Here is a 16,374-nt window from a genome sequence, read left to right as displayed (position 1 = left end):
GACTGTGGTTGGTCGTCGGTCGTCTTGCCGGACGACGTGTATTTGGCCGACGAGCGCTTATTGGTTCGCTGTCTGTGCCGCCTCGTGATTGGTCGCTGTTGTTGTACAGTCACTACCGCTGACACTGTCTGGTTCTTCGTGCAAGTGTTCGTGATTTTGACTGAAAAGTTATTTTAAATGTTGTCGGCGTACTGGCTCTGAGCAGTCGGTCGGTTGGTGTGGATCAGCCTGGAAATCTCCGAGCGGCGCTGTGGGCCGGGTCCGCTGGCGGTCTCTAAGCAGTGTCGGAGTGTGGGGGAGTTGTTCCGATTGCTACGAGTTTCGTTGCTCACTGACCCAGGACATCAAAGTTGAGTGCTGATTTGATTACCGAAGCTAGACTGTTCACATTGTGCCTTTGTTTTCTTGGTTGACTGTTGTGGGTTATTCCCGTGAGCAAAAGCAAGTGTTTGAGTTGGCGAATGTTTGGCCACCATCCGGTGGAGTTCAACTATATTTTGGTTATCTGAAGTCCAATTGCACCGTTTTGTCGCTGTCCAACACGTGTGTGTAGTTTTGACAGCTTATGCATACATGGGTGTGGGCGGCTATGCCTTTTATCTTTTGGCTTTGGCATTCCTTGTGCTCTGGTCGGTTGGAAGGCAAGTCGTCTTGTCGGTTGGTCCGTTGACTGCCTCTTGGTTGGGTCGCTGGCGGATCGGATATAGTTGGGCCGACTACCGGTCGCCCCTAAGCGAACGTTAATATTTCGAGTGCAGTCCGACCCCCGGAAACTTCTGAGCGCCGCTGGCTGTACTACTTTTTCTTATTGATGTTTGATTCTGTATTTTAATGGCTTATAGCCGATGGTTTGAATTTGTATGCTTTTAGTTGGATTTTAAATAATGAGCCTTCAGTTTCTTTAAAACTGAAAGTTCCTTACTTGTCAAGTCTTGCATTGTTTGGGCCTTCAGCCTCATTTAAAATATTTTTTTGGATGAAGCTTTGGGGCTTCTGCCTTTCGAAAATTTATTGTAGTTGTGTTTTCCAATAATGGACCTTCGGCAGCATTGAAATTTAAATTCCTTACGTGTTAAATCTTAGATTGTTTGGGCCTTCAGCCTGTGTAAAATATTGTTTAAAGATAAAACTTAGGGCCTTCTGCGTACTAAAAATTATTTTGTTTTAAGTAATTGGCCTTCATCCGATTTTAAATTAAAGTTCTTGTCTTTCAAGTATCAGACTGTGTGGGGCCTTCAGCCTAATTGAGGATAAGGCCTTCTGCTTGGTGTTTTTTTTTAAATTAATTTTACCTGCAGTCTTAAATCATGAGCCTTCAGCCGTCTTTAAATCAAACTTTTCTGTTTTCCAAGTGTTAGATTTGTTGGGCCTTCAGCCAAATTATAGAACTTACTTACGTGAGGCCTTCCGCCCTCTAAATATTCTGTTTTGAGTCTGAATTTTGAGTTAATGGCTTTCAGCCGTATTTAAATTTGAGTGGTTGTGCCCTTATGGCATCAGATAGTGTGGCCTATTCAGCCGATAACTAAGTTCCAAAATTTTTACTGTATTTGTTTGGACAACTAAATGAAGTTATATGTGTTTGAGTGTAACTGACAGCCCTCTTTAGACCCCTGTCCACAATTCCCACTGCCTGCGGATTTAAGCTGGGCGTTTCAATCCATAAAAATTCCATCAATGTTTGGGAAAATAAAGTACAGGGGGGGGGGGGCGATTAAAGGGACCAGACTGCTGCCGTCATCGGTGGAACTTAAAGTACAGGAATGGCTGCAAAATGCTCTCCAAGTATTCGGACGTAGCCATTTCAAGCCAATGATCGGTTCAGTTGGACCAGAGGACCCAGTCCAATTCATGCAGACACAGTCCACACCATTATGGAGCCACCACCAGCTCGCACAGTGCTTTGTTGACAATTTGGGTCAGTGGCTTCGTGTGATCTGCGCCACACTCCAACCCTATCATCAACTCTTACCAAACCGAAATCGGAATTCATCTGACCAGCCCACGGTCTTCCAGTCGTCTAGTGTCTAGTCGGTATGGTCACGAGCCCAGGAGAAGTGCTGCAGGCGACATCGTGCTATCTGCATAGGTACTCGCGTCGTTCGTCTGCTGCCATAGCCCACTAACGCCAGATATCGCCGAACTTTCCTAACGCATACGTTCGTCGTACTTCCCACATTGATTTCTGCGGTTATTTCGCGCAGTGTTGCTTGTCTGTTGGCACTGACAACTTTACGCAAACGACGGTGGCTTCGGTCGTTAAGTGAAGACCGGACGCTAGCTTTGACCGCGATGAGAGATAATGCCTGAAATCTGGTTTTCTCGGCACACTCTTGACCCTGTGAATGTAGGAATATTGATTTCCCTGACGATTTACGAAATGAAATATTTCATGCGTCTAGCTCCAATTCCGCGCTGAATGCCTGCTAGTTTCCACATGAGTCAGTACAAGTGAAGATCCGCCAGTGTACTGCCCTCTTACACCTTGTGTGTGCGATGCTACCGCCGCCTTTGCATGTGCATATTGCTATTCGGTGACTTTCTGTCTCTTCAGAGTACTGTCTTAATGCCGTATGGCAGTTGTACAAGGATTGTCCTTAGATAATGTCTGGTGAGTGGAGCCCAGCGTCTGCTTGTATTCCCTCTTTGCGGAAGGATGTCAGCTAGGGAACTATTTTTGTGACGTCAGGCAGTTGCATCATGTAGTCTTTGTCGTATGCGCCCTCTCTGGCATTTCATTGTGTGAACCATGACATTATGTTAGAGAAATTACAGTTCTACGGTATAAATGGAACAACATATGAGTGGCTTAAGTCATATCTACAGAACAAAAAGTGGTTCAGATGGCTCTGAAACTATGGGACCGAACTTCTGAGGTCATCAGTCCCCTAGGACTTAGAACTACTTAAACCTAACTAACCTAAGGACATCACACACATCCATGCCCGAGGCAGGATTCGAACTGGCGACCGTAGGGGCCCCGCAGTTCCAGACTGTAGCGCCTAGAACCGCTCGGCCACTCCGGCCGCCTATCTACAGAACAGGAAGCAAAAAGTCTCTTTACATGCTTCAAGTGATTCAAAGGAGTTTGCCACTTCATCTAACTGGGGTGAAATTACATTAGGTGTTCCACAAGGTTCGATCATGGGTCCCCTCCTGTTCCTGATATATGTGAATGACCTCCCTTCCTATGTGAAACAAGTTGCTGAACTTACACTGTTTGCTGATGATACTAGCATAATTATTAATCCAGTAAAAGAAAGTCCGATAGAAAATGATACAAATAAGGTCTTTGGAAAAGTTATTAATTGGTTTTCTGCGAATGGGCTTGCTCTGAACTTTGAAAAAACACCGTACATCAAATTTTCTGCTGCCAAAAGATTAATTCCTTCAATAAACATTACACATGAAAAGAAGTCACTAGCCAGGGTAGAGCATATTAAGTTTTTGGGTGTACATATAGATGAGAATCTTAATTGGAATATTCATATTTTGGATCTCCTAAAGCGACTAGGTTCAGCAACTTTTGCAATCAGAATAATTGCCCATTTTGAGGATGTAGAAATTAGTAACCTAACATACTTCGCATACTTCCACTCTCTGATGTCATACGGAATAATATTCTGGGGCAACTCAACACTTAGGCAAAAGGTGTTCACTGCTCAAAAGCAAGTAGTTAAAATAATGTGTGGGGTTCATAGTCGCACATCTTGTTGGCAGCTGTTTAAAAGGTTAGGAATTCTTACAACTGCTTCACAGTACATTTACTCAGTAATGAAATTTTTTCTCAGCAACATGGACCAGTTTAAAATCAACAGCGACATTCATGATTACAATACCAGAAATAAGAAAGACCTACACTATCCTTTACTTAACCTACCTTTGGCACAGAAAGGGGTAAAATATGCTGCTATAAAACTTTTTGATAAATTACCAGATGAAATAAAATGTCTGTCAGACAGCAGTAATAGTTTCAAAAACAAATTGAAATCATACCTCCTTGACAACTCCTTCTATATCATAGATGAATTCTTGAAAATGAGTAAATAGATCAGGAGATATAATATATGCATTTTGTGCCATTTAAGGGAATGGGATAGATAATAAAAATATTTAAGTATAATACCATGATGTAATAAAAAAATAAACACTTGTTTCCTGTGCGCATTTGACACGTTCCACATCATAACGGTTTTTCCGTGCTATTGATCGATGGAACAAGTAATTAGCTAAACTAAACTAAACTCAGGAATCTACGCTTATGCTGGGGCTGAGTTAAAGGCAGCTCGGCTGTCTTAAGTGTAGGCATTGTCCCATATCTCCCTGAGGACGCAGCATGTATTGTAAAGTAATTTGTGAGAAGAAAGCGTCCCATCTCGTTTTGTGACGTTGCAGGGTGAGGAGAGCCTGAGTACGCAGGCTGCCGGCGGCTGCGACAGCGGGGGCGGTCTGTCCGGCCCGGGGGCGGGTGGCGGCGGCGGAGGCGGCGGCGGCGGCAGCTACGAGAAGATAGAGCTCAACCACAAGCCGCCGTCGCCCAGGATACTCAACCACCGCGAACAGGTCAGCGCGCGCGTGTCTGAAGCAGCTTCAAATTTATTTACGGGGCACAAGACACTGAGATGTGTAATCCACACACTAATAACTTGCATAGCAGAGAATTTGCAGCTACTACTCAACTCGGCCCTTAGCTTATATCTGTACTATCCTTTCTTCATATTGCCAAAATTGTACTTCCACTGCTAATCTTTGCTTCTTTGATTCACTGATGATATTCATCACATGCATAATGTCGACAACTCTCTAAGTTAACGATGCCATATACTCGAGCTGTTAAGTTGTAATACTATATGATGTCAAAAAGAGCAACCAATTAAGGGGGGGGATGTTCGAGAAAATATATGGGTACACATAACCTAATGTCAGTTGACAGATAACTGAACCTAATTCTGCACATGTTTACATTACGTTATTGGCAATAATCTGAACCCTTTTTTAAATTTTTTGTCAAACAATTTCATTAGATCTTTGCTGGATTATTTTAGAATATACATACTAGCAAATGAGAAATATTTTCTCAAGGGTCACTTTACTTACCGCTTTAGAAATATCGTAGGTCATTTTCAATATTATGAAGAAATTTGTTGCTACTCACCATATAGCAGAGATACTGAGTCGCAGATACGCACAACAAAAAGACTGTCACAACGTAAGCTTTAGCCCATTAAGGCCTTTGTCGAAAACTGACGACAGACACACACACACACACACACACACACACATAACTGCAACCTCTGGCAGCTGAAGCAACACTGCCAAGTCTGGCTTCAGCTACCAGAGGCTGCAGTCGTGCGTGTGTGAGCTGCGTTTGCGTGCGTGTGTGTGCGTGTGTGTGTGTGTTGTGTTGTGTGTTTGTGGGTGTGTGTCTGTGGTCTTTTTTCGACAAAGGCCTTTTTGTTATGCCTATCTGCGATTCAGAACTCAGTTATATGGTGAGTGGCAACTTTCCTTTTCATGATGTTACATTCCATCCTGGGTTTTCCACTGTAGGCCATTCTCAGTAATTACATAAACAAAATCTGCATACCAGTATTTAATATCAGTCTTAGAACACCCTCTACATTCTTTTTTAAATTTATGTCTGTGGTATACAGCAATTTTTATTCCACAAAAATTTAAATAAATCTGATAGTAACGCACTTAGAAAAATTTTGCTCCACAGGAAGTTGCGTTATGGTTTCTACCAAGTCTGTAGCAAATTTCACCTTATCATCCGCAATCGTTTAGCAGAAAATGTTCCTTATACACTGAAAAATTGAAGTTGTGTGAAAAGCATTTATGCCAGGAACAAGTGCTTAATATTGGGCATAATAATACATTTAGCCGTTTTGGTCTTTATGTAGCTCGTAACGTCTAGGCTGATCCGTCCGGCGTGCTCTTTTGCCAATATCCTTCACCGCTTACTTTTCGGAACTAACAATACGCACATAATCAGTCTTCTTCAACAAGTTTTCAGTGAAGGAACCAGCATAAAATCCTAGTCTCATAAGCGTCCTGTTTCTTCCATAGTTATCATCATTGAACACCAGACAAGCATCATATGAGGAAATTTTAACGACAGTATATGAGCAAAATGTTGCCTTTGGGCGACCCTTCTGAATGAAGTTATTAAAATTCCACTATGTGTGCATATCTTTATTAAATCGAAATTAATCGCATTTTAATGGGGCTCATAGCCCTCTGAAATCTACCGACGTTTTTCTATGAAGGCAGTAAGCAATAAAATGTCGATTACAAGGCCACAAATACGTAGGAGAGAAGAAATCGCATTACTTTAAGAGTAGATTGCCGCACAAATCCCTCTGAAAGCTTCAGTCAAATTTTGTGATGCACTAAAGATACCATTCTAATGATACACTGCAATAATTCAACGCAGATCTGAGTACATTTCCCCATTATATGTAATAATAGTTCAAGTCTTTCGCCTGCGAGAAATTTCGTACCATTCACGACTCTCACAAAATTAATCGAATTAGTCTTTCCGATTTAATACTGATTCAAAGGTTTAACTGAACTGACGTATTTACTAGTAACAGGTAAAGCTATCGTTTATTTGTATCACTCTGCTGTTTGTTAATACTTGTTGCTTGGCAACCAAAGATGTGAATACCAAAAACCATTCTACATGACTACGCATGTAAATTATTTGGATGCTGCGATTATTTGTTCCGTTATTTCTTCTGTGTCGCTGCAATCAAAATGGTGATTCTCCACTTTAAATAGCAGAAATTTTTTGTATTAAAATTATTGATAGTCGCAAAGTGTGTGATGGAACGCTAAAGTTTTTCAGTTTCAAAAGTACGAAAGGGTGAACAACTTATGGGAGGCAGTGGCGGATACTGGAGTAGTTGTACTTTCCTATGTAGCACGAGCTTCCGAGTCATGGTATTTTATGTTTCTGTCTGGCACATAGATAGCTAACATATACGTACGAGAAAATTCGCGGCTATTCTAGTGATTTCGATACGTTATTCTGTGTGACATTTGTTCGAGAGAAGTCGCGAATATTCTACTGTTTTCTTGTACAGAGAACCTTTGATGCGTAGCGTTATAAATACGGACTATTCGCCGAATAGAAAGCTAGTTTACATTCAGAAGCAGAAATATTAAGACTGAAGAATGAATATGTAAAAAGTCCTAGCCGTAGCAAATGAAGGTGTGCAGATTAGCCAAGAGTGAGAGTGATCAATTGATTGTGAAGTATTAATAATAGCAATTCATAGTCATTTCTCAGTAAAAATATTGTTTTGAGACTCGTAACAATATTTTTACATATAACGTAACAATAGTTTCCCGTACCTAACTCGTAATACTGACTCTGACATTGATTGTCCTATTGACGATGTAATTAACCAATTTGCCAGGAAGAACAGGCGCATAGAATTCATCATTTAAAGAAGAGAACCACAGTTGTAACTTTTTTATATCGTAAGATGGCATTGTCTTGCATATGTGTATAATCAGTTTAAATAAAACTTTCTTAAACTTTGCATGTGACTCGATTATTTTTTATTACGGTAAAAGTAAAGGTAGCTCAAGATATCTTTAGCGCCCCCTCCTTGAGGTTTTCCTGAAGTCGCCACTGATGGGAGGGTATTCAGTTGGTCTGGATACAAAAGTCACACAAACACTGGTTGTATTTGTATAGATAAAACATTCGGTGTTTAATGCAATAAATGTGTGAGATTATTTATTGATTTCACACTCTGCCTTCGAAATGTAACCATATGCAAATATTCATCCTTCTACAAAACTGACTATATAAATTATCAATTACGTAAAGTTGTTTTTGTTGAAGTATTGCACAACGGGAAGATAGATTCCTGATAAGTTACTTTCGAAAGTTATTCTTTGAGCTGCAATAATCAGAACTCAAAACACTCTCCACAGAGAAAATTCCTTGTGTCCTTTATATTAAATTTATCTATTCTCCTTGCGCAATATATCACCAGTCTCCGAAAAACCCGCCATATTCCCTCTCTCACAGCTTCATACGACTGCTCATTGTCCTTCGTTTTCGTTCACTTCACGCCACATTTCACACCGACAGTTACTCTTAGTTTCCTTTTGTGTAACGTTTGACGCTTGCCACACGCAGCCCAGTTGAACAGTCGCCTTTACTCGTCTCGCGTGCAACACTTCACTACTTCAGTCGTCCATGTTCTGCTGATTTTACATTATTATTAATTTCTCTGGACATAGTGGTTCAATTACAGAAATATAAAAATTACATATTTTAGAAAACGTTAAAATATTAATTAAAAATACTTAAATAAATAAAAACACAAAGAAAATTCCGTCTCAAACTACCTCATGTCGTTAACGTGAGATGAAGATCAAGTTTACACCTTAGCAAGTATCCATGTCTACCATTGCGCAGCAAAATTGTGTTGTGCAGCTGAGGTCACGGACACTGTTGCCCACGCACCACCACGTGGAGGTGGGGCAGCTTGGAGATCTTTTGTCTGCTACTTGGTGTTATACACTCCTGGTAATGGAAAAAAGAACACATTGACACCGGTGTGTCAGAGCCACCATACTTGCTCCGGACACTGCGAGAGGGCTGTACAAGCAATGATCACACGCACGGCACAGCGGACACACCAGGAACCGCGGTGTTGGCCGTCGAATGGCGCTAGCTGCGCAGCATTTGTGCACCGCCGCCGTCAGTGTCAGCCAGTTTGCCGTGGCATACGGAGCTCCATCGCAGTCTTTAACACTGGTAGCATGCCGCGACAGCGTGGACGTGAACCGTATGTGCAGTTGACGGACTTTTGAGCGAGGGCGTATAGTGGGCATGCGGGAGGCCGGGTGGACGTACCGCCGAATTGCTCAACACGTGGGGCGTGAGGTCTCCACAGTACATCAATGTTGTCGCCAGTGGTGGGCGGAAGGTGCACGTGCCCGTCGACCTGGGACCGGACCGCAGCGACGCACGGATGCACGCCAAGACCGTAGGATCCTACGCAGTGCCGTAGGAGACCGCACCGCCCCTTCTCAGCAAATTAGGGACACTGTTGCTCCTGGGGTATCGGCGAGGACCATTCGCAACCGTCTCCATGAAGCTGGGCTACGGTCCCGCACACCGTTAGGCCGTCTTCCGCTCACGCCCCAACATCGTGCAGCCCGCCTCCAGTGGTGTCGCGACAGGCGTGAATGGAGGGACGAATGGAGACGTGTCGTCTTCAGCGATGAGAGTCGCTTCTGCCTTGGTGCCAATGGTGGTCGTATGCGTGTTTGGCGCCGTGCAGGTGAGCGCCACAATCAGGACTGCATACGACCGAGGCACACAGGGCCAACACCCGGCATCATGGTGTGGGGAGCGATCTCCTACACTGGCCGTACACCACTGGTGATCGTCGAGGGGACACTGAATAGTGCACGGTACATCCAAACCGTCATCGAACCCATCGTTCTACCATTCCTAGACCGGCAAGGGAACTTGCTGTTCCAACAGGACAATGCACGTCCGCATGTATCCCGTGCCACCCAACGTGCTCTAGAAGGTGTAAGTCAACTACCCTGGCCAGCAAGATCTCCGGATCTGTCCCCCATTGAGCATGTTTGGGACTGGATGAAGCGTCGTCTCACGCGGTCTGCACGTCCAGCACGAACGCTGGTCCAACTGAGGCGCCAGGTGGAAATGGCATGGCAAGCCGTTCCACAGGACTACATCCAGCATCTCTACGATCGTCTCTATGGGAGAATAGCAGCCTGCATTGCTGCGAAAGGTGGATATACACTGTACTAGTGCCGACATTGTGCATGCTCTGTTGCCTGTGTCTATGTGCCTGTGGTTCTGTCAGTGTGATCATGTGATGTATCTGACCCCAGGAATGTGTCAATAAAGTTTCCCCTTCCTGGGACAATGAATTCACGGTGTTCTTATTTCAATTTCCAGGAGTGTAAATTTATAGCACAATTTAAGAAGAGAATAAAAGAAGACAGGAAAGAGTAGATAGATATACCTTCACTGACACCCCCTGGGGAAGGGGACTTGGACTGGAACGTCAAGTCCAGCGTCCCCATGTGGTGCTTCCAAGTTTAGTAATTATTCACATCCCACTTGGGGAATACTCGATTTGTTCATTTCACTCGGATCGAATACGTCAGTACTGTTTCTTAGGTTACATAACAACTACTACCCGGTTATTTAGTAAACACGGCTTTGGAGCAACATCCTGCTTCAGTGTAATGTAATTAAGTTACTTACTGCTCCTACATAGCTGCTGGAGAAAGAACAAGCCACCACTAACCTAATATCTATCTTACAAAAAAATTTTTGTAGAAAAACTTGAATATTTTTTAAGTAGTAGCTCAACTAATTTTGTATAATTGCGTAATATGCGTTTTGTGTTTCTGTTATGTACTTACACTGTTTTATTTTGCTTGCTTACCTTGTAAAAAAATTATATTACGTTCATATTATTACATTGCAATGATGTGTTCATTTATGTAACTACTTAAGAATGTTGGGTTCAAGTTTAAGGTGGATTCTAGAACAATATCTATCCATGGACTATTCTACTCACTCACACTTTTTACTACATTCATTCATAATAAGATATACACTGCAGCGCCAAAGAAACTGGTATAGGCATGCGTATTCAAATACAGAGATACACTATGATCAAAAGTATCCGGACACCTGGCTGAAAATGACTTACAAGATCGTGGCGCCCTCCTTCGGAAATGTTGGAAATCAATACGGTGCTAGCCCACCCTTAGTCTTGATGACAGCTTAAACTCTCACACGCATACGTTCAATCAGGTGTTGGAAGGTTTCTTGGGGAATGGCAGCTCATTCCTCACGGAGTGCTGCACTGAGGAGAGGTATCGATGTCGGTTGGTGAGGCCTGGCACGGAGTCGGCGTGCAATACATCCCAGAAGTGTTCTATAGGTTTTAGGTCAGGACTCTCTACGGGTCAGTCCATTACAGGGATGGTGATGTCGTGTAACCACTCCGCCACTGGCCGTGCATTATGAACAGGTGCTCGATCGTGGTGAAAGATACAGTCGCCATCCCCGAATTTCTCTTCGATAGTGGGAAGCAATAAGGTGCTTAAAACATCAATGTAGGCCTGTGCTGCGATAGTGCCACGCAAAACAATAAGAGATGCCACCCCCTCAATGAAAAACACGACCACACCATAACACCGCCACCTCCGAATTTTGCTGTTGGCACTTCACACGCTGGCAGATGACGTACACCGGGCATTCGCCATACCCACTGACTGCCGTTGGATCGCCACATTGTATGCCGTGATTCGTCACTCCACTGTTCAATCGTCCAATGTTTACGCTCCTTACACCAAGCGAGGCGTCGTTCGGCATTTACCGTCGTGATGTGGGGCTTATGAGCAGCAACTCGACCATGAAATCCCAGTTTTCTTACCTCCCACCTAACTGTCCTGTATGATGGTACGATGGTATGGATAGGTGTCTGCCTATTACACATTACGACCCTCTTCAAACTGTCGGCGATCTCTGTCAGTCAACAGACGGGGTCAGCTGTACGCTTTTCTGCTGTATTTGTCCCTTCACATTACCACTTCACTATCACATCGGAAACAGTGGACCTAGGGATGTTTAGGAGTGTGGAAATGTCGCGTACAGACGTATGACACAAGTGACACCCAATCACCTGTCCACATTCGAACTCCGTGAGTTCCACGGAGTGCCCTGTTCTGTTTCTTCCGATGTCTAATGACTACTGAGGTCGCTGATACGGAGTACCTGGCAGAAGGTGGCACCACAATGCACCTAATGTGGAAAACGTATGTTTTTGGGTGTGTCCGGATACTTTTGATCACATAGTGTATGTAAACAGGCAGAATATGGCGCTGCGGTCGGCAACGCCTATAACAGACAACTGTCTGGCGCAGTTGTTAGATCGGTTACTGCTGCTGCAACGGCAGGTTATCAAGATTTAAGTGAGTTTGAACGTGGTCTTTCAGTCAGCACATGAGCGATGGAACGCAGTATCTCCGAGGTAGCGATGAAGTGGGGATTTCATCGTACGACCATTTCACGAGTGTACCGTGAATATCAGGAATTCGGTAAAATATCAAATTTCCGACATCGCTGCGGCCGGAAAAAGTTTCTGCAAGAACGGGATCAACGACAAATGAAGAGAATCGTTCAGCGTGACAGAAATGCAGCACTTTATCAGACTGCTGTAGATTTCATTGCTGGGCCATCGACAAGTGTCAGCGTGCGAACCATTCAACGAAACATCATCGATATGGGCTTTCGAAGCCGAAGGCCCACTCGTGCACCCATGATGACTGCACGGCACAAAGCTTTACGACTCGCCTGGGCCCGTCAACACCGAGATTGCACTGTTGATGACTGGAAACATGTTGCCTGGTCAGACGAGTCTCGTTTCGAATTGTGTCGAGCGGATGGTCGCGTACGGGTATGGAGACAACGTCATGAGCCCATGGACACTGCTTATCAGCCGGGAACTGTTCAAGCTGATGTAGGCTCTGTAATAGTGTGGGGCGTGTGCAGTTGGTGTGATGTGTGACCGCTGATACGTCTAGATATACGACTCTGACACGTGACACGTACGCGAGCACCCTGTCTGATCACCTGCATCCATTCATGTCCATTGTGCATTCAGACGGACTTGGGCGATTCGAGCAGGACAATGCGACACCCCACATGTCCAGAATTGCTGCAGAGTGGCTCCAGGAACATTTTTCTGTGTTTAAACACTTGCTCTGGGCACCGAACCCCCCAGACTTGAACATTATTGCGCATATCTGAAATGCCCAGAAACGTGCTGCACAGAAGAGATCTCTGCCCACTAGTACTCTTACGGAGTTATGGACAGCCCTGCTGGAATCATGATGTCAGTTCCCTCCAGCACTACATCAGACATCAGTCGAGTCCATGCTGCGTCGTGTTGCGGTACTTTTGCGTACACGCGGGGCCCTACACGATATTAGGCAGGTGAACCCGTTTCTTTGGCTTTTCGCTGTACCATTTGTGTTAAAACACACTTCATTACGATGTGAACTTGTTGAGAAATCAGTTCGTATATGTAGGTCACTCCCACGAAGCTGAGTTTCGATTTTTGTGACATTAAAATACATCTAGCGTTAAAAAGCAGTTTGCCGACAAGCCTCTCCTCTCCATCCCACCCGAATTCCCGTGACCGCTCAATGTTTACACTCCCGTTGTAGCTTCCATTGTCTGACTACTTGTGCTTGGTCATATCTCTCTTGTATTTCAAGGTCCATTTTTCAGGGCTCCGTACTTCGAAAGGTATAACCGGAGCCCTTACAGGATCACTATGTTTTCCGTCTGTCTATCCATGTATCGAGAACTGTCTTTTTACAGGAATGGGCAGAAGTATCAAGTTCATATTTATGTCAAATACTAAGCTCTACGATAATAAAAAAATACCGCCATATATGTGCACATAAATTTATTGCTCGCAAAGTCACTCAGCAAAAGCTATAGGATAACTGTTTATGTACGTAACTAAGTTTGCATGGAACCCTCAGAGCGACACTCTTACTCGCTCTTGTCCGGTTTTTCTCATTTAGTGCCACAACTACCGTTTGACATTAGCTGCACGAATCCAAAACCCAAACTACAACAGTCACCATCTTTCCATCCAAGCTCTCTAATAAAAATGTCTTATTCGCGGATTCGCGGATGTTTAAATACATGTGAAAGTTCAGCGAAAAAACGATAAGACGGAGCTAGCAAGCCGTGTGTGCTTACGGCAGAAACACTAGCAGAAGTTTTTACGTTACTTTAGATGTATTAATCAGAGAGTATATAATCTTTGTTAACCAATTACATTGCCGCCATCTCGTACCAGCTGTCAAGCCGCCATACAGTTTTAAGTTGTGAAGTTTAATACGAGTCCGTCTGTTGCGATTCTAATTAGCTCCCATTTTCATCAGCTGGGAACAAACTCTGACTAATTTTAGCTGTTCACAGCATGCTCTTTCGCTACGGTTCTCGTGTGTTGTAGAAACTTGCACCGTAAGCGGACGCAGTGAAATCCGCTAGGTGTGTAATTCCACGGTTAATTTCACAGTGCAACTGCTAACCCTCCACTGTAGCGTCTGTTTCCTGCGAATGTTTGCACTGTTTCGTGCACAGCACAGTGACTGCCTACCCTGCCCTAGAATAAATGCAATCTGTGAGTCCGTTGTAACGTTACCAGTATAGTTTACATTTTGTAGCTGTGTTCAATGTATTATGCTACTATATTAAATCGAACTGCCTCTTTAGCTTACATATTTTCTGATATTTTTGTGGAATTTTTCTATCAGTTACATGCACGGCGCTTTATCGTTTTCTACAACCGTTCAAATGGTTCAAATGTCTCTGAGCACTATGCGACTTAACTTCTGAGGTCATCAGTCGCCTAGAACTTAGAACTAATTAAACCTAACTAACCTAAGGACATCACACACATCCATGCCCGAGGCAGGATTCGAACCTGCAACCGTAGCGGTCGCCCGGTTCCAGACTGTAGCACCTAGAACCGCTCGGCCACTCCGGCCGCGGGAAAAAGAGTATTTTCGTGGTTATCCCACGCTTTGGTTATCCCTCACATCCTGATTGCAAATCTGTACGTCAGTCTTGTGATTCGACCTGTTGTGCTGCCATTCGTGAACAACACTGCCGGGATAAAGCCCGCCCACATACTACTGTTGTAACTCAACATTCTCTACAGAGTGCCGCCAGATTGCCTAGAGCTGCACAATCACGTGATCCGTTTTCTGTCGAGCACATGTGGGATCATCGGACGACATCTCCAGCGTCATCCACCTACAGTATTAACCGTCTCTGTACTGACCAACCAAGTGCAGCAGGCATGGTACTGCATGACACACACTGACATCCGGCATACGTACAATATAATGCATGCGCGTTAGCACGCCTGTATCCAACATTCTGACGGTTACAGCGGTTATTGATGTTCCAGCATTTCCCATTTTCAATGACTTGCTTAAATTAACTTGCGAATTCGCAATGTTAATCACTAAAATATGTTACCTAGACAAATGTCCTCCAAAAATTTAATTACTCTACATTTACTGTTTTTTTTTTTTTGTGTTGCGATGTTTCTCCGTAAGTATTATTTCCAGTGGCATATTTGCGAGTTTGACAGAAGCAAACGCAATGGGTAACGCTTCATTCCGCGACTCCAGGAAGGCATAGGCATCAGTAATGGACCAGAAAACTACTCAAGTCGCTTCTTTCCCAATCATACCAGCAATTTTGAAACATCAAATCCATGCTTCTCTGCTGATAATTATTTTTTATTGTTAATTTTCATTTATCACATTCGTACTGGATGTACATATGTATAGTTTTCGTTGCAAATGGTATCTCACTTTATATCCTTTGTATGTGCTCACAATCCGCAAGAGGGGACCGTATTTGACATGGAATGCGAAGAATCTCGTGACTTGAAAATGTAGGAATTTGTTTCCAGGTGTACTTCTTTTGTTCTTCCCGGTTTCTAAGAACACAGAATTATCGCGTGGACGTGCAGCAAGAGATTCGTCCTTGTATGAGAGTATGTGCCAAAAAGGAATTAGAAAATAGCCAGACACAGCTGAACTGTGACACGTTCACGTTGCAATGGAGGTGAAGATCTGCAGTCTGACTTTCACGTGTAACACATTTCCCTGTTGTTTTACGAAATGTTTCCCTGAACTCCCCTGGCCTGACCCTAAGCTCTTCCTTTACGAGCTACTAAACATATGGTCTAGGGGTAGCGTCTTTGAGTAGTGATCAAATCGTCTTGAGTCCAGGAAACGAACCTGCCACTACTTAAATTTCGAATAAAAAGCGTCACCAATGTCGACCGAAGACGTCCAGATAAGAAATCACCTTCGTTATTCCAAAGACCTTGTCAAAGACGGCAGAGATTCAGAGCACTCTCTTGCCCATAGGGTGGGAAAATGCCTTTGAAAGGTGGAAGAAGCAGCAATGATCAACGGCATGAGTGTGCAAAAGACAAGTAATGAATATCCATAAGATATGCCTGTAACTGAAGAAGTGTCTCCCATGGCAGAAGACACCGGCCTAGTCTCCCATTCCGATATCCGGGAGGGGACTGACGAAAGGGGACGTCCACATGAAACGTCCCTGATTACCGAATGCAGCAGAAACCCATAAAGACGTAAATAGTAGCGTTTTGAGCATCATGTAAATTAATTCAGAAGGTTCTGTCAAAATTTCTTCTACACTTACCATTTTTTGTTTAGGATGCCAAATAAATACCAGAAATTACTATGTCTCAAAAAGATACGGAAAGGAAATCACCTACCCCT

General features: G+C 43.7%; 1 protein-coding gene across 1 annotated transcript in view; it reads left to right on the top strand.

Annotated features, from left to right (window-relative positions):
- LOC126195746 (leucine-rich repeat-containing protein 24-like) overlaps window positions 1-16,374 on the top strand; it is a gene marked incomplete at its 5' end in the record, with an annotated part of 210,738 nt that overhangs the window by 105,143 nt on the left and 89,221 nt on the right. The window contains one exon of the mRNA XM_049934372.1: window positions 4,396-4,563. Within this exon, the coding sequence (XP_049790329.1) occupies window positions 4,396-4,563 (168 nt within the window). The remainder of the gene's footprint in view (window positions 1-4,395; window positions 4,564-16,374) is intronic.

This window comes from Schistocerca nitens, chromosome 7 (assembly GCF_023898315.1).
Source record: "Schistocerca nitens isolate TAMUIC-IGC-003100 chromosome 7, iqSchNite1.1, whole genome shotgun sequence".
In the NCBI taxonomy this organism is placed as follows: Eukaryota; Metazoa; Arthropoda; class Insecta; order Orthoptera; family Acrididae; genus Schistocerca; species Schistocerca nitens.
The sequence above is the reverse complement of the archived record's forward strand: the minus strand, read 5'-3'. Positions and strand labels throughout refer to the sequence as shown.